The sequence below is a fragment of the Saccostrea cucullata genome, unplaced genomic scaffold (genome assembly GCF_032062105.1).
Source record: "Saccostrea cucullata isolate Sc308-1 unplaced genomic scaffold, CSIRO_AGI_Scuc_v1 ctg1377, whole genome shotgun sequence".
Lineage (NCBI taxonomy): Eukaryota > Metazoa > Mollusca > Bivalvia > Ostreida > Ostreidae > Saccostrea > Saccostrea cuccullata.
In genome coordinates, this window is record NW_026940178.1 from 12,615 (window position 1) to 39,162 (window position 26,548).

A 26,548-nucleotide genomic window follows, 5' to 3' on the forward strand; every position below is an offset into this window, starting at 1 on the left:
TGTTTTACAAACACATCTTGTTATCAAAAGAAAGGTCTTGTCCTAAGAATCAAATATGTTAAGTATGAAAGCACTAGGCCTTACTCTTTAAAAGTTATGGTCAAGGTTTGCTTTTTCAAAGTAGGTCAATCTCAATGCTCAAGGTCAGAGGGTTCAAAGTTCTTGGTAACCAATGAAGGGTCTTCTCACAAGGAATACATATATAAAGTATGAAAGCCCTATTACTTACCGTTCAAAAGTTTTTAACCAAAGTTAACGTTTTTTCACATGTATGGAAATCTACAAGGTCAAGGTCAAAAAGTCACGGTTGTTGGTATCCAATGAAAGGTCTTTCAACAAACATTACATATGTGAAGTATAAATGCCATGGTATCTACTGTTCAAAAGATATGGCCAAAGTAAAAGTTTAAAATTTTCATGTAAAAGTGGGTCAAACTCCAAGGTCAAGGTCAAAAGAACAAATTTGGTGGTACCCAGAAAAAGTCTTGTCACAAGGAAAGCACATATGAAATATGATAATCATAGCTCCACTAAATCAAAAGTTATGGGCGAGGTTAAAGTTTTTGCGGACAAACAGACAAACAGAGAGACAGAGAGACAGACAGACAGCTAGACAGACAGACGGACACGACAAAAACTATATACCCCCCGAAACTTCGTTTACGGGGGCATAATTATACGAATAATAATTTGATATTAATTATATTTTTTAACACTCATTGAACTCATTGACCAGATCCAAGGCAATATTATGGCCTGGTTTCCCCAATAGATTTGCCTTGCTGTTCCACACGACTTCACTCCTAATTCTTGCTGGTAACATTCCATTTACACCTGAAAGAGAATTTGAAAGTGTAAGACACACATTTTAACTTTCTGTCAGTTAATAAATGTTTTATTTCATGGTAACTAACACATTTGTTTTAATAACTACCTGCTAGGAGTCTGTGGCCCAAAATGAGGTATTTGTTATGGTTGTAATTCCAGAAATTCACCATATCAAGCCTCCAGTCAGATATGAGTTGGTCCCCATTGTTGTGCCGTTCTGCATTTGTCTGCACCATTTGCAGGAGACCACGCCACAGCATGCTACAACTATACTTGAAAACGGAATCACCACTGTTTTGGTCCACTACCTCAGGTTAATCTGTAATCAAAAGTAAATCCATTTTAAGGTAGTTCTATACTCGGCACTAAATGGGCTCAATCTTTAAAAATCTGCTTTTATAAGATAGACATACATCCCAGCAATGGATAGACACAAGAAAAATTATATGTCAACATGTTCACTTTTCCGCTATAGCCTATCGGGGTATACATCCCGAAATGTAAAATACTGAAATTTTACCTATCCTAGATTTTGTTGTATATAAATTAAGTCTAAATATTAAACTTTAATACCCAAAATAGAGTAGAAACATGCTAGTAAACAATATAATATCATTGTTTTGCATGAATTATTATAAATAGATGCACTTTGTTAGGCTATTGTATCAAAATTTAATGTGAGAAAATATGCTTCACAGGACAATCTCGGTCATTTAAAAAAAAAATTATGGACTCAAACTTCGTAAATTTGCATTATTTTTACTAAATTATATTTAAGAAAAATAATAAGCTTTAAAAAATCATATCATTACTTTTCGTGGTATGAGCTCTACACTAAAGGGACCCCCCTATTTTCTTTCTTCCAGAAGTAATGTATTGCCACATATTTCTGTAATACTGTTTATGTTTGAGTGTATACTTGTATTAACAAGCTTGTACATAATTTAAAACAATAATTATACACACCCAAAACCAAATGTCCCTAAAATTTATCGTATTTTACTCAAAAAAAACCCCACACACTTGTCTTTAAATTGGAGACGATGAAAATGAAAGTAATTCATTGATTCTCAGAAACTGGATGATTTTGCTACAGAATGTAACAAAGTGTGCTGCAAGGGAATCAACTTTTGTCAAATACTTACATGTATTCAAAAGATAATTTTGCATTGGGATTCGTAGGTAAGCAGGTTGGGGGAGGGGGTATGCGTTTTATGCAATAATTATTATTCAAAGTAAATTTTGTAATGTTTGATTAGTAAAATCCATAAATTGTCTAAGTCAAATCGTAGTCATTACTTTTCTTCCGAATTATCACTATTAGCTTCGACTTGGCTGCCGACAATACGAGGGTCGTTCAATAAATAATGCAACATGTCATCTAAAAGTAAGAAAAGTACGTAATACATATTCTTAATAGTTTCAATCCCTAAAGGCATTCCCTGTTACCGGTTACATATGTCTCAAGTCTCTGAATCTATGAACAGAAATACTCAGCATACTCATCTTTAGGGGTGCCCAAAAGGCACTGAGGAATATCATTTCACATGACATATCTAACATTGTACAATCTTCCTTTGATTGTTTTCATGTGTTTTTGGGACAAAAAGATCTCAAAGTGGCAGAGATTAAACTAATATGGGTAATTGAAAAGTCATGTATACTTTCTGTTCTTCAATTTTTTTATTTTTTCTCTTAGAGTATATCCAGCTGCGTTGCTAAGCACAGGAAAAATACCATGGTCACCGAATTTTGGGCTTCCTTTGCAAAAAATCTACTCAACTTTCCTTCATGCAATTTGAAGATAAAACTTACTATTACTTGTACTTTATTTGGATGCATGTTCATGTTTTAATTGACCTCTTTAAATACATGAAACTAATAAAACATGTTTGCAGCCTTTACTTCTCTTTATCCTAATTAAAAGACACCATTTTCTTGGATTCCTCATTTTTTAGCATTAGTTATATTTTACGACTATAATAAGAGCATCAACGCTTCCTCATACATTAAGCAAGTTAATCAATTCTTAAATTTTGTTTAAAAATGTGTTTTTAAGTAAACAGTTTGCACATTTTAACGAATGTTCTCTCTTGGAAATTTGTGAGAAAATAGGGCACCTGTCTGATTGAAATATTGTTATATGTTGTTCCTTTGTCCGAATTCTACAAAATGCTGTGACGATTTAATGTTAAGTATTTTAACAATGTCTTTCTATGTAAATATAGCATTTTCAAATTACATGTGGCACATAAAGTCGATATTTTGTGATGTCCCCACAAATTTCAATTGACAATATTGACTGTTATATTTGAACCCATGTTTTTTTTCTTTCGAATTATTGAATACATCTGAAAAGTATACAGCCTTAAAGATTATTTTTTCCACTTATAAAAAAAATTATCTTAAATATGAGGTTTGCTGCAATTTATGTAAAAAGCGCATTTTTCAAATACGCACTGATTTTCATCTTCTTGGCGGAGATCATTTATAAACAGTTTTCAGATCAGTGTAGTGACCATGCTTACTTTAAAAAATGAATTTCTTAGCGGTGACACTATGAAAATTCGTGTGGTTTTCTGTATTTAGTAGATCTTAAATAGAACTTTTCAAATATTAAAAAAATAAAATTAAATGCTTCAACATTTATCATGATATACTGAGTATTGCATTACTTATTGAACGACCCTCGTATAGTCGCCTCGATGGTTTGATACATGTTCTGATGTAGTATGTATATGGCCCGTGTTTTCGGCGCGGCATATAAAAAGCATCATTCACAGAAAAAGCGTTTTCTTACCTAATTATTTCTGTCAACCGAAAGTTGTTCCCAGCCTTCTCTGTTTAATTAATTTATTCATAAACTGTAGAATATGTGTTTGTTGACGCGACCGACTTCGAGCAAAATCGTTGCCGGATATTTAAAACGCTAAGTAAAAGTCAAACCAATATAGTTAAAAAATCTCATCTCGGAAAAAGGAAGCGCGGTTCCGGTTTTACTATTCGTAAATGACGTAGTGCGAGTATAGAACTACTTTAAGATCAAGAAAATTTTTGATACACATAATTTTATTTATTTTTATTTGAAATGTTAATAAATGAATAATTTCTAAGTTTGAATCATACCAAACTCATCATCAGAATCATCATCGTAGTAGGGCAAGGTCCCCTCCAACTCGTCAGTACAGAATGGTGTCATCTAGGTATTGACGGTCTTCATCAGAGTCACCCTCTGCAGCCTGCTGGATGGACTTCATATATATCTGTGGCCAAATGAGTCGGACAACACTTTTGCAGATGTCTTTGATCATTTCCTGTCTTTCGTTCTCATCCTCAGGTATAACATCAGAGTTCATGTCAATGTTATCAATGTCCAGAATGTTACATACAATCATGCAAACACTTCCTTCCGTTACGAAGTTGAAGAAATCCACAACCGAGTTCACACAGTCAGAGATATTTTTCTTTACTGTTCGGAAGCCAAATCTGTTCTTGATAAGGAACAAAGAACCCTTATCCCCCAATGTGCTCCCACTAAACAACATGTTCATAGAATCCCGAAGAACTATGCATCTCTTATGGAATCCTTGTGGTCTTGGAATGAGTCCAGTAAGCTGATCTGCTTCATCTTCACTGAAGGCCATTGACAGCTTTGCCTCTACCAGTCTTTCCACACTTAACTGGTCTCCATGACAAAGGATTGGATATGGATGTCCATTCTGTCCAATTGGCACATACTTATGGAGATATTTTAATATTTCTAGAGTTCCGCGTGCCGTGGCAGGATTCTTTTGAATCACGCCAAGATTAACCTAATAAAAAAGATTTATTGTAATCATGAAAGTCTGCAATAATATCTAGGCCAAGCTTAATAAAATCTTCGTTTGCTGTTCTAGACTAGGTAGGTAGGTAGGCATTCTTTTTTTTTGAAAAAAAAAATTAGTTTCAGATTTTTGTTACATATAAACCTAAAATAAATTTTTTCATTAATTTTAACATAAAAGTGCTTCGCACTTTTATTTAGTTTGTGAGGAAAATGTCAAGAGTTTACACATCGATAATTTTTTTCAAAAAGAACGTTTAATTCTTATATTTTTAAAAATATTTAAATTATTTCTCTTTGAGGCATCCATACAATCCGTTATTTCTGGACGGCGTAGGAATACATTTTACCGTAAAGGAACGTAATCGAGATGAATTTAGATAGAGTTCAACTTAAATTGTCAAAAAAATCGATAAATAAACTTATAACAATTAATCGAATGTTGTTTAAGTCAACAAATATCGTAATTACTAGTTTACTTCAGAATAGTTCGTCTTCGACCATGGCCACGTTGACATAAACAACAACTCTCATAGTGAAAGTTGCAGACCGACGACGCCTTCAATTTGCACTTGTTTATTCAAATATTGAGGAACAATATAGAAAGTAAATATGAATTTGATGCTAATAGGGCAAGAGTTTGAGGTACGTTTCTTTTTCCCTGTCAAAACGATACAGACTGAGCTTATTTTCTACGTGTGAACGTTGAGACAGCTTTTTTTTTTTTTAAATTCACACTCGTGATCGAACAGTGACATAAACATTGTCACGGCGTCCATCAGTTAGGCAGTGTAGTATGTTGCCAGTTTTGTTTAAGCCCTAATTAAATTTAAAGAATCTTGTATTCATTATATAGCCAGAACAGACCCAGAAATAACTGCTTTCATTGTTTATACGATAACCTATAGTGTCATCAAGAAAGTAGTTCTGATTGAAAGAATCTATCGATGTGTAAAAGTTTCTGGAACGTGTTCTCGTCCAATCAAAACACAGGAAATTAATAGACAAAATGAAGATTGGAATTATTTTGACATAATCTGTATCAAATAAAAACCAGATGCATATATAAACTTACAATCTCTGACTTGGTTTCAGAAATATCAGAGTACTGATGCTGGATAGTTGCTACATGGGCTTCACTGAACTGAGGGAAGTTTTTCTGCACAATACCCTGAACAACATACTCCATTCTTTTCTGTAGATTTCCCCAGTCCTGGGTGGATGGTAGGTAGTTCTGACAATTACACGTAATAATTAATAAATTTATGGAAGACATAAAAATTTGAACATCAGCTAATTCATGGAGACACACAATAAAAATACAATGCATGTTAATCAGCGACTTACCTCCAGTTGTATGTCTCTTATAGAACATGTGCCATCAACATCACCCAGGTGACGGAAGGATATCCTGTTCTTGGCTGCAATCACACGGCCCACAGCATCATTTTATTGTCCTGTCGAAGATGATGTCGTGTCACGCTCAACTTCTGGACATTGTCCCAGCACACACTATAACCAGGGTTTGTTAAAGGCAAGCCAAAAACTCAATGTATGACTCGATTTTAAGATGTAAACTAAATCACCTTACCTCTTTACTTTTTGTGCAAAAGTGTGTCAATGAACAGCTATCACTATTTTAAATGTCACAAAAAACAAGATGTGTTTGTGATGCCCTCACATGGCAGCCTATGTCAATAGGTTGAAGTTTCTCAAATGCAGGACAAACTCCAAGTTCAAAATTGTTGTTATCAAAAAGAAAGTCTTGTCACAAGTAATACACCATAAATTATATACTCCCAAATCTTTGACTATGGAAGCATAAAAAATTATTATAAAATTGAATTAAACATATCTGCCACATACTCTGATTTCCATTTTCAATTTCATCATTTAGGGAAGTGTCGTCTTGTGGAAGGGGAACAGCATCTACTTTTTCTTCACTACTAACTTCCACATCAGATGAGTCCTGATTCTCTGAACTCTCTGAAATGAAGGAGTCGTCCGAGTCATCAGAGCTCTCCGAGTCCTCTACTGGTGACTGATGCTCATACTTACAGCTAACCTGAAGAACTCTCATGGGCAATACACGGAAACAAAGGTCTCAAGATGCAGTAAGATTGTTGGGAGTGTTGGGAAAGCCCTTGAGGATATCTTCCAGGTGAATGTCATCCAATATTACATTCCACGTGCGTCCTCATCAGACGGATCTTCAAAAGCAAAATTAAAGAAATTCATTGAAGAGTATGGAGTGGAAGAGTTGTTTGTTGACAAAGGAGAGGAAAGGCATCACACTGGTTTCAAGATTTCAAACATAACATTTCAGTGAAAAATCCAGAAAAATTAAATGCAAGGTCAAACAAATATGTGAAAGCACTGGAAAATGAAGAATTTCTTTATAATTAATTAAATATAATGAATATATGTGTATACCTGTCTTCGTTAATGATTCTTAATTGTCTTTGACCTTCATCATTCTGCACGGACAAGCTTCTTTGCACAGATACAGTACCGACCAGACCGAACCTGACACAAAGCAGTCCTAAGCAGTCCCGTGAAAAATATGTATATGTATAGTGCAGCAACAAGCAGTCCCATAACTGTCCCAGAGCAGTCCCATAGCAGTCCCAGAGCGGTCCCAGCAGTCCCAGCGGTCCCAGAAAGCAGTCCCAGCAGTCCCAGAAAGCTGTCCCAGCAGTCCCAGTGGGCGGGGTTTATTAATTTAATGGGCGGGGCTAACTCAGAAATGAGATTGCCAATAAACAATGGAACTATAAAAGGCAGCTGATTTTTTTTTCTGAGCAGTATGCCAGGAATCCTTACAATAAGAAGGTCAATTACATGAGCAGTACCCGTATAGATTTGAAATGATTTGAAATAATATTTATTGAAGGAAGAATTAAAGCTTACACACCTACATAAAATATCTTGGGCTTTATGTGATTGATACTGGATCCCATTTTTATTTTCAATACAGAAAATTAAAATTGAATCAAATCACCAGAATAAGTTTTAAATAGATCTTATCATTATAGATCAGGCCGATTTCAATACTATCGGGATACTCTTAAGGCATTTTTTAAAAAAAGTATTAGGGCTTTTGAAAAACTCGTTGCTAATTTTGCGAAGTAATATTTTTTAAGTATTGATTATTCTTTACTAACATGTTAATTTAAAAATTATTGTTTTATTTGTAAATTGTATAAGTGACCAGTATAGAATCATAAGATTATGTTTAACTTTAATTAATCTTGAAAGAATTTATACACATTTCATTTATCTTTTTTTTTGCATTACATTTTTTACATAGATTGAAATTAGGGCCATTGTTATTTGAGCAGCATGTTCAATGATGTGTAACACTGGTACGTGTACCCAAATAACATGCATGTTTGGTTTTCTGCCCAAAGGCGATTGAAACCGCGCAGGTGTTTATACCATTTTATTTATACACATTATCGGCCAGGTAAACAAAAGCAAAACAAAAAAAATGAATCACAATTCCCGGTATTTTCAACTGATTATTTATTTATTAGTCCCCTACCGGTGAAACCGAGGGGACTATAGGTTTCCTCTGCGTCCGTCCGTCCGTCTGTCTGTCCCCGTCAGTCTGTCCCACTCAGTTTTCCACACTTTTTTTCTAAACGCTTGAAGATATTGAGCTGAATTTTGGTATGTGAGTGTATCTTAATGAGTTACAGATCAAGTTTGAATTTCGCTTCGCAACATTTATTTTTGACAGAATTTTGGCATTTGAATATTTTTCATAATCGTTTAATTAAGATCGGGTTCGAACTGCGCTAACTTACGATGGTCGACATAAATATAAAGCGAGGAAAAGACGGTGGAAAAATGAGTTGAATTTTCGTCCTAATGTGGATTATTTTATTAGTTTTAAGGCATTTACAACTTAAAAATCTTGCAGTTTTACCTTGGAATGACTTTTACATATTATAAAATGACATCCTGAACAAAAAGGGGAACCCGGTAGGGGACATGTATTGCTTATGCAATACTCTCAGAATGCTTGTTTTTTTTAATTTACTCTTTTAATAACTTATTTATAAATTAAAAACTAATTCATCTGTAAATTCCCGTATAATAGTTCACATTGCTAATGTTACGGAAGAATGGTGGCATAATTTTATTTCATGTCATAAAATAAATTGTTAGATTTTTATTTTAGGGTTACATGTAATACTCTTTTAGCGTGATGCTTGTAAAGCGTGTACCTTTTCAATTAAAATATCTGACTTATATCTACTTGTATATAAATAGTGACAAATGAAAATGTTAAGTGAGTATTTAATTTTAATTTAATAATAAAATAAATCTACATGTAGATATTTTTTTTCTCATGAGCCTGTAGTTTTATATATTTTAGAAATAAAAATCTCCCCCTGACTTCCTTATTTAACAACTTTATTTTAAAAAATATTCTATATTACATATGAGTAAATATACAGTCCCTATAAATTAACTACAATACATGTAATCTCAAGTTATTAAAAGATTATAAGAAATCCTTGCTTATTAAACAGTTTAAACTCCTCTCTGCTGGAAGTAAACAAAACCCAATAAACAGATATTTTCCGAATTTTTGGAAAAATTTAACAGTTCTCGTTCAATGTCAGTAAAACTATCAACTGATGTGTATATAGTATTTTCTGGAGGTATATACGTAATTCCAAACAATATATTTGACTGTAAATCAATAACTTCTTTCGATAACTTAAACCAAAATACATATTCACAGTTTGAGATTATAACATCTGTCAACATATTTAACTAAATTTTCTCTCACTGCAAGAATAATTCCTCCTGATTTAACTTTTGCAATATTGAATCTATTTTTCATATATACAACGAACTCTGGGATAAATATGACATCAGTGTTATCCGTTTTTGTCTCGGTAAACCATAAAACATCGTACTTACAAACAAAATTTAAAAAATCAGCATAATTCAACTTTTTACGTAGTCCACAGACATTTAAAGATAGGAATGTCAATGCCTGTGCCGACTGGTCCCCCTTGTTTTCCTACAGTCGGTCTGGCGTCGATCCGTAGCTTGGTCGTTTTGTCGACGGCGCGGCCTGTCGATCAGCTGGGGCTTCCGAGTAGTTACTGCTACGGTACGGTGGTCGATCCAATTGCATGGGTTGCCGATCAGCAGGGGTTCCCGAGTTGATCGCGTTACGGTCCGGTGGTCGTTCACGTTGCGTGGGCTGTCGATCTGCTGAGGCTCCCGAGTTGATCGCGTTACTGTACGATTGTCGTTCCGGTTGGATAGTTGTGTCTCTGTTCAGATGATATAATTCACCGTTGATATAAAGTCGATCTTTCACTAGCCTAACGCGCTTTCTGTCCAATTTTGCTTGCCTCAAGATGGGATATAATTTCTTTCTGCGCTCCTCGATTTCTGGAGGGAACTGTTCATTAACCCATACGTTAGAACCGTTAAGTTTCTGCGGGGCGCGTGTCCTAATTTATTCCCTGTCTTTGAAGTAGGTGAATTTGGCAACGATGTTTCTAGGATATTCGTGATATTCATTCCATTTCCCTACGCGGTGGACTCTTTCAAAGGAAATATCATAGTTTAGTCAGAATTTTCTCCTGATGAATTCTTGTAAAACGGCCTCTGTATCCTCTCCCTCTTCCTCATACATCCCCGTAAACACAAGATTGTCCCTCATAGACCGGGCCTTTAAATCAGTGACACTTTCTTGCAGGTTCGCATTAATTTCTTTTAAATCACTGAGCTCTTTCTGTATCTTCGAATCAGAGACTTTCTGTAGCTGCGTGCATTTATCGATATCATTTCTGTTTGCTGTAGTCCCACGTTTGTTTGCCTCCACTGTCTCCTTGACAGTGTCATAGACATTTCCAAGAGCACTCATATTAGAGTCTATTTCTTTTAGGTCATTTTTTACTGTCTTAACATCACTGTCGAGCATACTCACATGAGATTTCACAGAACTGACCACATTACTAAGTTCATTAAAACTAGCAATTTTCTTTTCAATTTCACTTAGCCGAGTCTCAAGGCTGTCATTTTTAGCTTCAATATTTGAAAGTTTTGTGTCCATGTGTGTTTGCATATGTGAGAGTTGCATTAACACATCGTGAATTGATTCCAGTGTAATACATATACTACCACCACCGTCATTATGTCCTCTACCTGCATCACCGTATATGACTGCATTACTTTCGGATACAATTTTGGCAGTGTCGGCGACAGACATACTGATATCAATTTGCATACACGAAACACAATATACAATTATAGACTGTTTAGAAGGGATACATCACCAATTATCTGGTCTTTCACCGAGGGTGACAACCCTACTCAGACCTGATAATTGGTGATGTATCCCTTCTAAACAGTCCATAATAGTTTATCATCCTGAAGAATATACAATTATCAATTAGCTAGAGTAGAAAATAGTAATCAAACCTCTTATTTTCTTCTATTCTGCTCCGATTCCGTATACTTTCAAAATACGCCAACAGACAACTTTGACGTCATCGTTAGAATTTATTGTTTACCGATCCCGCATATTTAGCCATTGTACTTATAAATATGAGTTATCTCGCTTGAACCACTGAAGTTTTATTCAAAGGGCGACAACACAGTAATAACCCTGCATGCTCGCTTACGCTATTTCATTGTCATTTGAAGGGAGATAACAGTTGTCTCCCTGCGCGTGAGGGAGACATCACGAGTTTTCTCCCTGTACGTGACCTGCTCTAAACCAATCAGATTGACTGTATAATTCTGAAGGATAATAATACAAGTTACACAAGTGTAAGCTGACATATACAAGGCTATACAACAATGGCAATAGCTATGGCTGGGCTGAGTAGGTACTCATCGAACAGTTCAACTTTTAATTTCTGCCAACAGACTTTAAATTAGACTTAAAACGCACCAAAACGCACCAAAATTCCTAAATTATTAGAAGATGTCAAAATTATAAATACACACCGGAGCCAATGTAAAACACAACCTACCGGTTCGGTGACCCTTGACTAGATGTAACATGTCTTGGGCGGCATCTCATTAAATTATTTAATGAGGTAATTATAACTTGGGTCTTCAAAACTTGTATAACCTGCTGGAAATCAAATCCATCATTTAAGTGTGAAAACCAATCAATCGTAGTAGTGAAACCATAGATCATTAAATCTTAGGTCTAACAGTAAAGAAAATTAGAAAAATGTTTATTTGTACGCTTATAAACAAACTAACGTTTTATTTTTTAGTTATTTACCATATAAAATGCATTTTAACCGAGTAACCGAATAGCAATTTTACTAACCGATACTCGCATCATTCGACGATTAACCGGTTACTCGTTGCCAACACTAGTTCCTTGTTTCCTATACATTTCTAAATAAAAATTTTGTTCGCCCATCAGGGCATAAAATGCCAGTTAATTCCAATTACCGTGGTATATCGATATATATTTGGCATTTTTATAGTTATCGACTTAGGAGAACAAAAAAACTTGAGCTCATAATAACATCCTTACTCTACCGATTTGAATGTAGTTTTTAATTTAAATCAGACATAAATCTTTTGATCTCATCCTAAAATGTTTGAACCATTTCTACTACTAAATGCTTTATTTTAATTTAACTAGGACAAACCAATTTTTTACTGAGATTTATTGATTCAATCACAATAATGTCTCAAAGTTCAAAAGGCAAAACAATTCAAAACTATATACCAGTCGCTAATAATGACAATGAGGTGGCTAAACCAAACAAATAACGGTGACAACAGGTACCCTTACTTAGATTTAAGTAAGAATTAGATGATTACTCATAGTATTTTGTATATTGTGTTAACAACCAAAATAATTTTGGCTTCATGTTTCATATGTCCGAAGATTTTGAAATCGTAAATATCATCTCTTTCCATTGTTTTTAATCAACGGCTCTTGAGGGCCTAGAATATCTATTGAAGTTTTCTTTGAACATAGTTTATTCTAGTTTCTGTAGCTTTCTGTATTCGATGGAATGGCTCCTGTTTCAGTGACTGTTGATAAGAATATAAAGACCCGTTTAAATCCCCAACAACGTGCTGACAAATCCCAAGTATCTGCCAGGCTAGATCTCTCTGATGTGTAGATATATACATCCCATCATCATATAACAGCAGAGTTTTTAAGTCTGACAGTGACTGTTGATATAGAGACCGATTCCCTAGTCTGTAGAAAGATAACACAGACAACCATTCTAGTGTAAGAAATGGAGATATAAATAAAAAGCGTTCTCCATTCTTCTCGGCTTCTTATTGTTCTAATAATAATTCTCGAATATATAAAACACTCGCATCAAGTTTCAGAGTATCTGCCCATGCCATTTTCATCCGTTGAGAAGGAGACAGACTACATACAGCTTCATATCCCTGTCCACCTAGACGATTATACAAGATAAAAGGCTGTGAAAGTCTTTTTCTGATGAAATGAATTAACCTAACAGTTCCATGATATCTACCAAATCTATAGTAATACAAAGCTAAATACAGTAAATCAGACACACAACCTATCCTTCCAGCCAGTTTCAGTATGTTACAAAATCTTCTTTCTAATGAAAACCTCTCTTTATGAGTTCTACAAGAAGAACTCTGCGCTGCAATGAACACCATGTTAATAAAAGTTTGAGCTGTACAATATTGTAATGTTAGTGTTTGGTACGGCAAAAATGAAAATTGCCATAATCTTTCAACCGATTTAAATTGTGTAACAATTTCTTTATACTGCCTATCTGTCATAAAAATAGAAAATATTTCATCCCTGCATTGAAAATCTACTTCTACAACAGATTTAATATGACCCTCGAAAAAATGAACCACAAACGACGGAGTCCTTAAAGCTGGTTCCAGTATTGATCTGAGAGTCGGACTAAGAAGAAGACAAGACACGCCCATTCTGTAATATTGATTAAGTTGCTCTAGTAAACAGCTACGAGTAGATTCAATTAATTTGTTTGAAAACATGTTATTTTGTGGAATGAAAAAATTGGGAAACTCGCCACGGTAAACACAATGTATGATATATTTGAAACATTTCCAGAAACAGTTCAGTATATTGTTTGGGTACCATTGAATAGTTTCCAACTGATTTATCCAGAACATTGTAGTCTTTATGTGATATGAACAAAGTAATGGTTCGCGGATACTATGATTGATTACTTCCTTTAGAAATATTTTCAGGAGTCCGTAACATAAAAATTGGGTATGGTTCATGGTACACACTAATTTTTGTTCGGCTTGAGAAAACGATAATCTCCACTCTAATTCATAGGAAGGAGATAAAATATTATTCCCGATAGCAACACAATGAAAACCGTTCTTCAGAATTTCAGTTAACACATATTCAGGAGGCCAGGTGTAATGAAGACATCGCTCAATCCAATTACTTGTTATTTTTGTCCAATGTACACTGCTAAGACAAAGAGCCTGATCAAATTCAATATGGTGAAAATAACCATTTGAACAAGGACCATGACTGTCAACATTTTGATATTGTTTGTTTTCTTCAGTCCGTTGCAACCATTTTTCCTTCCATAACAAATTTGAAAGAAAATGTATACCATTGAGGGAAACAAGTGCTGATTGGATAAAGTCGTCCCTAGGCTGTGTAAGAAGATGTAATTTTACAAATCCAGGCGGTGTATCTGATTCCTCCATTAGAATAATGGTATGTTTTGATGGATCGTATATGCTTGACTGAGAAAGTTTACTTATCATTTTATGGCTATGAATCCAGAACATTACATCACGATCAGAGTAGTCAAACCTAAAACCCTCCCTATAACTACCAGAAATCAAATAAATAGTTCCAGTACACAATTGTACAGGTTTCTTGATCATCTCCTCCATGTCCCTCACGTCCCTTCTGATGGCCACTTCTGTCGGTGTCCCTATTTCATCACACAGACCCACGTACAGGACCTCCGATAGTCGAGGAATGTGATCCATTCTAATGATAGAAAAGAATAAATATATAACTAAGGACATTAAACACTTGATGAGATACAAAGGTGTTATTTTCTACACCCTGAGATATACAAACTACTAGTATCTGTCTGAATGCCGTGTAGATTTAAATATTCTTAATTTGTTTGCCAAGTTTTTAATATGGCACTAATTACAATTCAAATACGTACAGATGTATAGATGTATGTAAATATACACCGTCGGTAAGAGGTAAGAGAAGCGAGACCGACCGTGGGTTTCCGACGATGTTAATTTAATAAGGATTTATCACTTTTTCATTTAACAGTTTACCAAATTATTCAAAAGCCAATATATAAAAAATGAACTTACCTTCTTTTCGAAATGTTTCTAATAAGGAATGAAAATCCCCATAATTTAAAATTAGAATAAAAAGAAATACCCTTAACATCTACTTTCTCTTTGATTATCCTTTATGCTTGAGTTCTAAAAATAAAAGACAAAAAATCATTGCATTTAATCGCTGACACATATATTTCCATAAAAAAAGTATAGGATTAAACAAATATACTAGTATACATAAAATACATGGTTACTGTCTTGAAATATAAGCGATATTTGGGCGAGGGTTAGAAAACGTGATAGAGGACGAGCCTTCCCGTTTTCGACCCGAGCCCAAATATCGCTAATATATATTTCTAGACCGTTATCATGTATTTTATTTATCCTACAACAGAATTTTACATTTAAACGTCCAAAACAAGCTAATTCCGACAGACTAGGTCTAATGCACATTAGTCTCGTTTTCCCCACACTCTCGCTCTCGACTAAAGGCACATCACTGCAGTTGAAACTATGACGCCATGGCGTAAACATTGCAATATATAACACTTTTGAAGAAGTTTTAAAATTTCCGATTATATCACAAATATAATTTTTTAAATAAATAAATTTATCCATATGCCCTGAAAAACTGCTGAATCACGCCGGACACAGTTACGTTGCCTTCCCGAACACTGCATATTAATTACGTCGGATTCGAAATTCACAGAGGCAGTTGCTAAGCAAACGTAAACAGTTCCACGAAAGTTAAAAAGATTTTGAAGAATACAAAGGGATTTGCACTAAAAATAACTTCCAAACAAACTAATTCAGAGAATTTGTTTCCCCCGTTTAGGGAAAAAGTAAACCATGCGCAGTTGGGGGGGGGGGGGGTCAGATCCACCGCACTGAATTTGTAGAATTATTAAATGTATACATGTATACTGAAGCAAATAAAATATACCAATATGGATATGAATATTTAATTGCTTATTCTTTATTATGTATATAGAAGATTGTTTTTCTATGGAATATTTATCACACTGTAATGATGATTTTAGGAGTTTGCACAAGACAGACCTCGTAAATTTTTTTCATTTTGCGTGCTGAATACTATCATTTAGTAAAAAAAAAAAGGATTAAAAAAAAGATTCATCCAGGACTTAAACTCGGGACCTCTCACATGGGAAGCGAGAAACATACCACTAGACCACGGAGTCACTTTACGTACATTCTGGTATATGCAGACCTGAAGTCACATACATGTATATATTCATGTTTGGTATTGTCAAAATTTTACACAATCCATGGTGTTTAATTTATATAGCCTTTATCAAACAGTTCTCTAATAAACTCTCCTCATGCACCAGTGATAAAAATAGACATGTAATACTATAAATACTAATACTAATACTATCGGGATACTCTTAAGGCATTTTTTAAAAAAAAGTATTAGGGCTTTTGAAAAACTCGTTGCTAATTTTGCGAAGTAATATTTTTTAAGTATTGATTATTCTTTACTTGCATGTGAATTTAAAAAAATTATTGTTTTATTTGTAAATTGTATAAGTGACCAGTATAGAATCATAAGATTATGTTTAACTTTAATTAATCTTAAAAGAAATTTATACTCATTTCATTTATCTTTTTTTTTTTTTGCATTACATTTTTTACATAGATTGAAATTATGGCCATTGTTAATTGAGCAGCATGATCAATGATGTGTAACACTGATACGTGTACCCAAATAACATGCATGATTGGTTTTCTGCCCAAAGGCGATTGAAACCGCGCAGGTGTTTATACCATTTTATTTATACACATTATCGGCCAGGTAAACAAAAGCAAAACAAAAAAAAAATGAATCACAATTCCCGGTATTTTCAACTGATTATTTATTTATCTTTTTTAATTTACTCTTTTAATAACTTATTTATAAATTAAAAACTAATTCATCTGTAAATTCCCGTATAATTGTTCACATTTCTTCTGTTAAGGAAGAATGGTGGCATAATTTTATTTCATGTCATAAAATAAATTGTTAGATTTTTATTTTAGGGTTACATGTAATACTATTTTAGCGTGATGCTTGTAAAACGTGTATCCTTTTCAATTAAAATATCTTATATCTACTTGTATATAAATATTGCCAAATAAAAATGTTGAGTATTTAATTTTAGATTGAATAATAAAATAAATCTACATGTAGATATTTTTTTCTCATGAGCCTGTAGTTTTATATATTTTAGAAGTAAAAATCTCCTCCTGACTTCCTTATTTAACAACTTTATTTTTAAAAATATTCTATATTACATATGAGTAAAATACAGTCCCTAAAACTATAAATTAACTACAATACGTGTAATCTCAAGTTATTAAAAGATTATAAGAATTAAATCCTTGCTTATTAAACAGTTTAAACTCCTCTCTGCTGGAAGTAAACAAAACAACATGAAACCTGCAAATTTAAAATACACAAAGGGGCGGAGCTATCTGTCACTCAGAACCAATGTCACACATGAGTGAACAAAGCAGTCCCAGAGAGCAGTCCCAGAGGCAGCTGGGACTGCTTTTCATAGCAGTCCCACAGCAGTCCCACAGCTTTTCATAGCAGTCCCACAGCAGTCCCAGAGCAGTCCCACAGCAGTCCCAGAGCGGTCCCAAAGCAGTCCCGGGGACTGCTTTCTGGGACTGCTTTGGTGTCAGGTTGGGTCTGGTCGGTACTGTAACAACAATTACACTGGTAACACTCACATTCCCCACAACTCAATTCACAATATGATGGTGATAAGGAGGAGTAACCAATGAAATAGAACAGTATAGAGTCCCTAAAACACTTTGTCTTACACTTGTCCATTGATTCACATAACTCTTTCATTTCATCTGACGCATGAAGTAATGATGCAGGGGTCACAAAATACATGGCCTTGGCCTTGCGTCCATCTCGCCCTGCCCTACCCACCTCCTGCCAATACTCCATTACAGAATTACATGCACCCCAGTGAATTACAAGGTCAATGTCGGGGATATTGATCCCCATACCAAAGGCGATGGTGCAGACTGCAAGTCGTATCACACTCTCTGGCTTAGAAATCTCATTCAGTATGTACTCCAGGTCCTTGGAAGCCATTCCAGCATGATACAAGGCAATATGGCTGTTGCGCTGCTCTTTTCTTTGTTCAAAATAGGCACCTTCTTTTAAATGGCCCAATATATCTCTGTAAAGGCGTCCACCATGACTCAAGCTCCAACAATTTTGAAGAGTATATATGTGTTTAAAAACATACCGGTAAGTTAAAGAATGAACCCAATCTTAATAATGACCTTCATAATACATCTTCTTATAGGATGCATTAATATTTTACCTGACATATACTAAAGTCTTTCTGGCTTTGATACCATTTACTCTTATGTCATCAAACAGCCACCCAAGCTCTTCAAAAATATCTTGACCTTTTGTACTCAAGATAAATGTAAGGTCTGTTGATTTTATAAATTTAATCATGAACATCATAGCAGAAGATTTAAAACATGTGTTAAAGTTATAGAATATTATGGCCATAAAATTTTCAGTTGTGGTCATTCGCCGTATTACACATAAGAAAACTTACCTGTCAGGAGATGCAGTGAACATCTTAAGACCAGGTAGATGGATTCCTTTGGTTATGTTCTTCAGAATCTGGGGTGTGCAGGTTGCAGTAAGCGTAAGAAATGGAGTCTTTGGGAAATGTGAACGAAGCTCTCCAAGCCTCGCAAATGTTGGTCGAAAAGTATCACCCCTTAAACATATAGATAAATGTTCTCACCTTATATTTGTGTATTTTTAATGTAAAATATTCTAAAAACATAGGAGTGTTTGTTATATTGTTGACATTAGCTGCAGATCTGTAGCTCTCTGGTTGAAACATTAGATATGTAATGGGAAAATGTCAAGAATGATCCAACAAATTACATGTATAGAGAAGACCATTCAACAATAAAATGTTTGTTTATTAACAAAAATCAAAAAACTTGTCCATTTTTTAAAATTTAATGAAAAACTCTTACCAGGATTCCAAAATGTGCGCCTCATCTATGGCAATCAATGCAACTCTGTCACTGTACAAGCTGGAATTCAGTATTATGTCTCCCCAGGACTCAAAATTCAGAAGGGTCTCTGGTGACATATATAGAATTGAATATGTACCCTTCTTTATGCCTATATGAATATTAATATACCATTTCAGTTCAAATTATAAGTGTTTCATTTCTTTCAATCAAGCTGTACATTCTATGCAAAGCTGATACATTAAGTCATACCTTCAATAACCTCATGACTCATCTCATCCATGCCTTTAATGACAGCAGCAGGAATACCATGGTCAAAATTATGTTTGCACTGATCTATCATCAGACTTTTTAAGGGAGAAATAACTAAGGAAACATGTCTTGAAGCTGAGTGCTGCTGATTAAGAATTAGAGGAGGCAGTAAAAACATACACTTTTTCCAAAGCCGGTAGGGAAAACACCCACAGTATGCCTTTTACCTAAAACACTCTCTATAACTGATATTTGTTCATCTTTGAGGTCAAATTCAAAATGAAATCGTGGTTTAATCTTATTATCGAATACCTTCTTCACATTGAAAGCAGCCATGATTTTTTTTGGTGCGAAATGGTTTTGTCAAAATTGTGCAAAACGTCATAAATTCTGCTATCACAATATAGCTCATGTGTATAAATTTTCTGACAAGCATAGAAGTATAAAGTTAACAGAAAGTATGCTTGATAAGCGCTCATATTGTCGATTTATGTATTAACTAAATGAGTTAACTGTAAAAAATAGTTGTCAGTGTTTATTTGTTAAGATAGAGTCCGAAATCAAATCGTATGCCGATTGTTGTGAAGGCAAATACGGGAAACGCCATTTAGAGTTATGCCCCTTTGTCACGTGACCAAATACCGAGATCTCGCCAATAGGTCAACATGGCAGTCAGGAGGCGAATTTTTCAAAACAATGACATTCCAATGCGAAGGATGGCAGTTAGGAACCATTAAAAGGTAAATAAAGTAACCAGAGTTGGGTTAAAATATATATTTTATTAATACATATAAATCTTTAGGCGGTTGAATGCTGAAAAATTCAGATATCATTCCCGAAGCGAGCGACGAAAAAACGTCGGCGTAAATCGAAGGTTTTTACAACACTTGGATCTGTAGCTCTCTGGTTTGTCTATCCGATTTTTTTCAACCAGAGAGCTACAGATCTGCAGCTAATTATTGACCTAATTAATAAATTGATTAAATGCCAAGGGCAGATAAATCATATTGTCTGACTGAATAAAGTGCTCAATTGTAAGCAAAGTGCATAAATAACTGCAGTTCTGATGAAATTTATTTTCTAGTAATCTATACAAAAGTTCTAAATAACTTAAATATTAAGAGATTAACTAGATTTTCTAAGTAAACAATACCTTGGAACTCTTAATTAAAGCAAAGGGATCATCCCGAGCGTATCCATGTGTTGTTCATTGTAAGAGGGTAGGGATCATTAATCTCTTCCTTCTTGAGAATGCATCGCTGAAATACATTTTATTGTATTAAAACATACTGATAAATGCATCTAGTAGCTTATATCATAATTTTTTATTCTTAACACATTCTTTTGAATTTTTTTAAGCATTTGTGATGTAATACCTTTGAAATAATCATGTTAAAATAGAATTTACTCAGATAATTATTAAAAAAAAAAGAAATTGGAAAAAAATAACTGCAGATAATCATGACTCGTGTTATTCAAATAAACCAGATTTTAACAATTTTCTCTCATTTTACAGCACAAAATTACCCCCCCCCCCCTTTCAGCAGAATATCAAGATTGGATATGGCAAGGTGGAGGGATATTCAGATACCTTTTTCATAATTTTTTCAGTTATAATTTTGCATATTTATTGCATTTTCAATGTATTTTCTGCAAAAATATATTGTACTGTAATTTAAATTAAATTTCCTACTAGTAATCTCTAAGTTTCACCAAAAGTATAACTTTTATTTCAAGCCAGCACTGATTACATGACTGAAACTGGCTTTGCTGCTGGATTATGCCACTTATGTAAAAACAAGGTAACCTAATTAGTAAATAGCAGTCAAATTTTGTTAGAAATTATTCAATCAACTCTTATTAACACAAATTTGAAAGAGGATTAATCAATCTGTTCCAATGTCTACACTCATAAAATACATGGATTTAAATAAATTTCTCAAACTGCGAGGGGGATATTCATATGTTTTGTGTATTGATGATGCCCATAAATATTGATATTGCATTATTTACAATATTCACAGTAAATTTCGGTATAAATATTTATTTAAAATTATTTACATGTACATTTATTGAAAATATGAGAGCTAGGGCACAAATTTTGGCATTTTTTTCACTATTTGCAGTCCCGTTTGTGAGCCTCATTTTACCCAAACCCTCTAATTTTTAAAGAAATAGTCAAAACTAACTAAAATATAATCTCAATGCCAAAACATAGGAACCGACTGATTTTTTGGCTGTAATCAATTTTTATCCATAAAATCATACTTTTTCTATAGGACAAACGCTACCAAATGTTTTCCCATAGACTTCCATACAAACTTAAGCCCCTCTCACTGATATATATACTGAATTTCGGGCAAATGACCTTTTTGTCATGAAAGTTCGAGATATTAAAAAACAAAAAATGCCCGAAAAAATATACCGTGCCGTTGCACTTTTACTTTCAATTTCCATTTGTTTACAACTAGGTGCGTTTGACACCAAATGAAAATCTCCAACCAAAGTGCATCCCTCCCTTTAATTTTTTAACTGTAACTCCTACATACCTCAAAGAAACCAAAGTCTTGATATGAAATTTTTATCAACTTTATTTCACTTGTCAAATACATAACAAGTTTTTTCTTTTATTGACCAATCACGCGCCAGGTAGCATTTTCTCCTCCGCACAACTTTGGGTGTCCAAAATGTCTGCGCCCATGTATTTACCGGCCGCCAGGAGGCGGTCGGTTATTAGTCAGCCCGCGGGCTGACTAGTTATGGTACGAAGAACTTCCAATGCGCTTGCGTGACCTGGAATTCTGGGAATGGTTCTGCAGTAAATCACGCCTGCTAATTTTATTTCAGTAAAATCAATATAGATTGTAAACCAACAAATCTCTATTAAACACCAAAGTAATCTGTAAATTTAACTCAAAAAGGAATTTCCCGATGCTTATTTTTGTATAGAAGGTTTCAAACAGTTAACTGGTTCGCAGTAATTTAACTGGTTCGCACATGTGATCATGTGTTCTACGCAGCAAAGCATACAGTTGCTACTGTTGGATGAATTTAGTGTTTGACGCGTAAATTGGAGCTCTTTTACAAAATATATTGAAAGTATTTTTACTTATGTATTTAAATCTACAGCACAAACATTGGTTTATTACATATTTTTAGCTTTTCAGTTTTTACTGCTTTTACTTTCGTTTTCACTACAAATCATTTCGATCCCGATGCTAAATAGTGGACAGACTTGTTAAGTCATACATCAGATACTTCGGAAAGAAAATACAACTGGCTAAGCTTGCTCGTTTGTTGCCCCCCGCTGAAATTAGAGAATATCAATTTCAGTCTGTCGGGCAGTCCATCTATAGTTCTGTCTGTCTGTAACACTTTCACTTCCTGGCAATATTGCGTGAAGTCTTTGAGCTATTGCAGTGTAATTTTACACAACTTTTTACACTTTATATGGCCTTTGGAAGACCCTCTTGATTTTGAGGTCAAAGGTCAAGGTATTAAATTTAGAAATTCTGTCTGTTTAAACACTTGTTTTCGCGCGATATCTCTGTTAGCCATTGAGCTTTTGCAATGAAATTTTATACCACAACTCCCTATGGCCATATATATGGCGTAAGGAACACCCCTGTGTATTTTGAGGTTCAAACGTCAGTGTCATATAAATTCATACTTCTGTGTGACTCTGTGTAAAACTTTCATTTCCAGTCAATATCTGAAGAATGTTTTGAGTATTTGCAATTAAATGTAAACCGTAACTCCCTATGGCCCCGCCCTGGTTGGGGTTCGTTTTGTTAAAAATGGCATAATGTCCATATATCCCCCTCCCCCTAAAATCTTATAGATCTGATAATGAGATTGTAGGTTTATAACTTCTTTGATTAATGTTACGTGAATTGGAACTTAAATGTTTATCATACTTTCCGTTCTTTTGATTTTGAGACAAAAAATGCAAGAATCTGCATGCACAAACGCTTCTGTTCCTATGCAGAAAAAATATTAAGACGATTTTTTAATTTTAGTGCCCAACTCTGCTACTGATTAAAAATTTGTTGAAGGAATTTTTTCAGTTCTCAATGATTCTTTAAAACATTATCACAGAGAAGAAAAATCCACTGGCTGACTCTCTAAGCTTTTTTCAAAAGCTAAACTTGTATGATATGAAAGTTTTAAGTCGCTGTGCGTTTCTGCGGAGTTCACAATTTGAATAAAAATATTCAACATTCATCATGCTCATATCGCTGGCGAGCCAACATTAAACAAAGATTGTCTAAACGTTTAGAAAAAGCAAAATAATCGTAAAATTAAATTTTATAAATGATGGGGTAAATATTTCATCCAATCCTGATTGACAAACTCTGATATAACTGAAGTGCGGAGAAAATTGTACGTGTGTTAGGCATAGTCTAAAACAAAGTCCGCGTTGTAAATAAACAATTTTACTTTCTCTTTTTAAAACAGGATCTGCTGTATTTATTTGAAATGAAGTGTATATTTAAACATTTGCTATGGATGTTTTTCAAAAATATGATGAAATATTGATTTCTTAAAAGCAAAGAATATTACGACATGTTCGTCCAGGAGACTAGGATAGAGCGCGTTTTACAATGTGCCAAACACTTTCCCGCCACATCTCAACACCAAAAGAGAAGTAATGTAATGGTGGATCTAGAAGGAGTTCGGGGGGGGGGGGGGGGTTAACATCCTCTAAGAGAGAGAGCGAGGAGCCCCACATATTATATATTTGTTGCGTTTTTATAAAGGTAAAACTATATCTAAGTTTCAACTTTAGTTTTGTACGTTTTATGTAAAAACTACTTAAACAGCAAACTCACAAGAGTTCGTTAAACTATGCACAGTTTATATTGCCTATACATGTAATATTGTACATTTGTACATTCATGAAGAAAATCGGCATTGTCGCATGCATTTTTTTTTTCGTGTCACGAGGATATTTTAACAGAAAAATATAAGAAATAAAAAAAAAAACAGCAAATTTCAGTTTCTAAAAAAATTTCAAGAGTTATATAAATTGGTTTGCGGCCGATTTTTGACGCTTGCGTCAATATGTTTCTTGTTCTTTATGTAGGGGTTTTTCATTTAGAGTATGTGCACTGCGCATTGATTGTCAAGTCATACCGAGTCATCTAACATGCATGCACATTAGGTACATATAGTGTGAGAGTTTTCCCTTAGACAAAAAAGATGTGCCATAAAATAATTCTTAAAAGATAAACGTATATTTATTCAAATTTATTTATTATCAACATTGGGCAACAAAACTTTATAAGGGCTTATAAATTCCTTCCCCTTCTGTATTTGTTTTTTAGCTCTACTGGTCAGAGACCAGAAGAGCTTATGCGATAGTAATGCGTCCGGCGTCCGTCCGTCTGTCTGTAAACAATTTTTCAAAACGCGAATCCTCCTACAGTTTTGGTCTGATTTCAATATAACTTGGCACACAAGTAGACTACACAAAGATACATAGAAAGTGCATCGGTTTTTTATTTCGATGAACGGTGTTGCCATGGTTACTAAATGTAGAATTTTCTGTGAAATTCCTTCAAAACGCTACTCCTTCTACAATTTTTGTCTGATTTTAATATAACTTGGAACATAAGTAGACTCCACTAAGATACATAGAATGATGCATCGGTTTTTTTATTTCGATGAACGGTGTTGCCATGGTTACTAAAAATAGAATTTTCTATGAAATTCCTTTAAAATGCTACTCCTTCTACACTTTTGGTCTGATTTCAATATAACTTGGCACACAAATAGACTACACTAAGATACATAGAATAGTGCATCGGTTTTTAATTTCGATGAACGTTGTTGCCATTGTTACTAAAATAGAATTTTCTATGAAATTCCTTTAAAATGCTACTCCTTCTACGCTTTTGGTCTGATTTCAATATAACTTGGCACACAAGTAGACTACACTAAGATACATAGAATAGTGCATCGGTTTTTGATTTCAATGAACGGTGTTGCCATGGTTACTAAAAATAGAATTTTCTGTGAAATTCCTTTAAAACGCTACTCCTTCTACAGTTTTGGTCTGATTTCAGTATAACTTGGCACACAAGTAGACTAAACTAAGATACATGGAATAGTGCATCGGTTTTTGATTTCAATGAACGTTGTTGCCATGGTTACTAAAAATAGAATTTTCTGTGAAATTCCTTTAAAACGCTACTCCTTCTACAGTTTTCGTCTGATTTCAATATAACTTGGCACACAAGTAGACTACCGTAAGATACATAGAATAGTGCATCGGTTTTTGATTTCCATGAACGGTGTTACAATGGTTACTTAAAATAGAATTTTCTGTGAAATTCCTTTAAAACGCTACTCCTTCTACAGTTTAAGTTTGATTTCGAAATAAGTTAGCACACAAGTAAACTACACAAAGATACATAAAATAGTGAAATGGTTTTTGATATTTACAAACCAGTAGAGCTACAGTCTCGACAGAGACTTCTGGTTTTAAATTAGACATCAATCTTTTTATCTCGTCCTGAAAGGTTGTAACTACTGCTACAATCATATATTTCATTTTATTTTTTATCTATTCTAAATACGACAAACTCATTACTATATAAGGTTTATTGATTCATTCACAATAGTTTCTCAAAATTTAAAAAGCAACACAATGCAATGCTGTAGACCAGTTTGTGAAAATGACATAGCAATTATACTAATATATTGAACGGGCTAAATTAATGAAATAACTTAAGTTATCATAGATACCCTTATCAAGATTCAAGTATAAAAATTAATGATTACCCTGAACATTAAGTATATATGAACTGAATAACAAAAGTAATTTTGGTTACATGTTTCATATATCCCAGGTTTTTATCACTTTCCTTTGTTTTGAATAACCAGCTCTTTGGGGTCTAGAATGTCTTTATTACAGAGAGCTATATACATGTAAGACATTATATCTGGTTACAGGATGTTTATTGAAGTTCCCTTTCAACATAGCTTATTCTAGTTTCTGTAGCTTTCTGTATTTGGTGGAATGGCCTCTGTTCCAGTGACTCTTGATAAGAATATAAAGCCCCATGTAAGTCCCCAACAACGTGCTGACAAATCCCTAGTATCTGCCAGGCTAGGTCTCTATGATGTGTATATGTCCCATCATCATAAAACAGCAGAGTTTTTAAGTCTGACAGTGACTGTTGATAAAGAGACTCATTCCCCAGTCTGTAGTAAGATAACACAGAAAGCATTTCTAGTATAAGAAATGGGGATATAAATAGAAAGCTTTCTCCATTCTTATCGACTTCTTGTTGTTCTAATAATAAT

General features: G+C 34.1%; 1 protein-coding gene and 1 pseudogene across 1 annotated transcript; both read right to left on the reverse strand.

Moving 5' to 3' along the window:
• Nucleotides 1-12,676: 12,676 nt before the first annotated feature.
• On the reverse strand, nucleotides 12,677-14,645 carry LOC134254912 (uncharacterized). The gene has a single exon (XM_062737442.1). The coding sequence runs from the start codon at nucleotides 14,639-14,641 to the stop codon at nucleotides 12,950-12,952; it is 1,692 nt and encodes a 563-aa protein (XP_062593426.1). The 5' UTR covers nucleotides 14,642-14,645; the 3' UTR covers nucleotides 12,677-12,949.
• A 2,632-nt stretch (nucleotides 14,646-17,277) lies between these two features.
• LOC134254907 (uncharacterized) lies at nucleotides 17,278-19,104 on the reverse strand (annotated as a pseudogene).
• Between the last annotated feature and the right edge of the window lie 7,444 nt (nucleotides 19,105-26,548).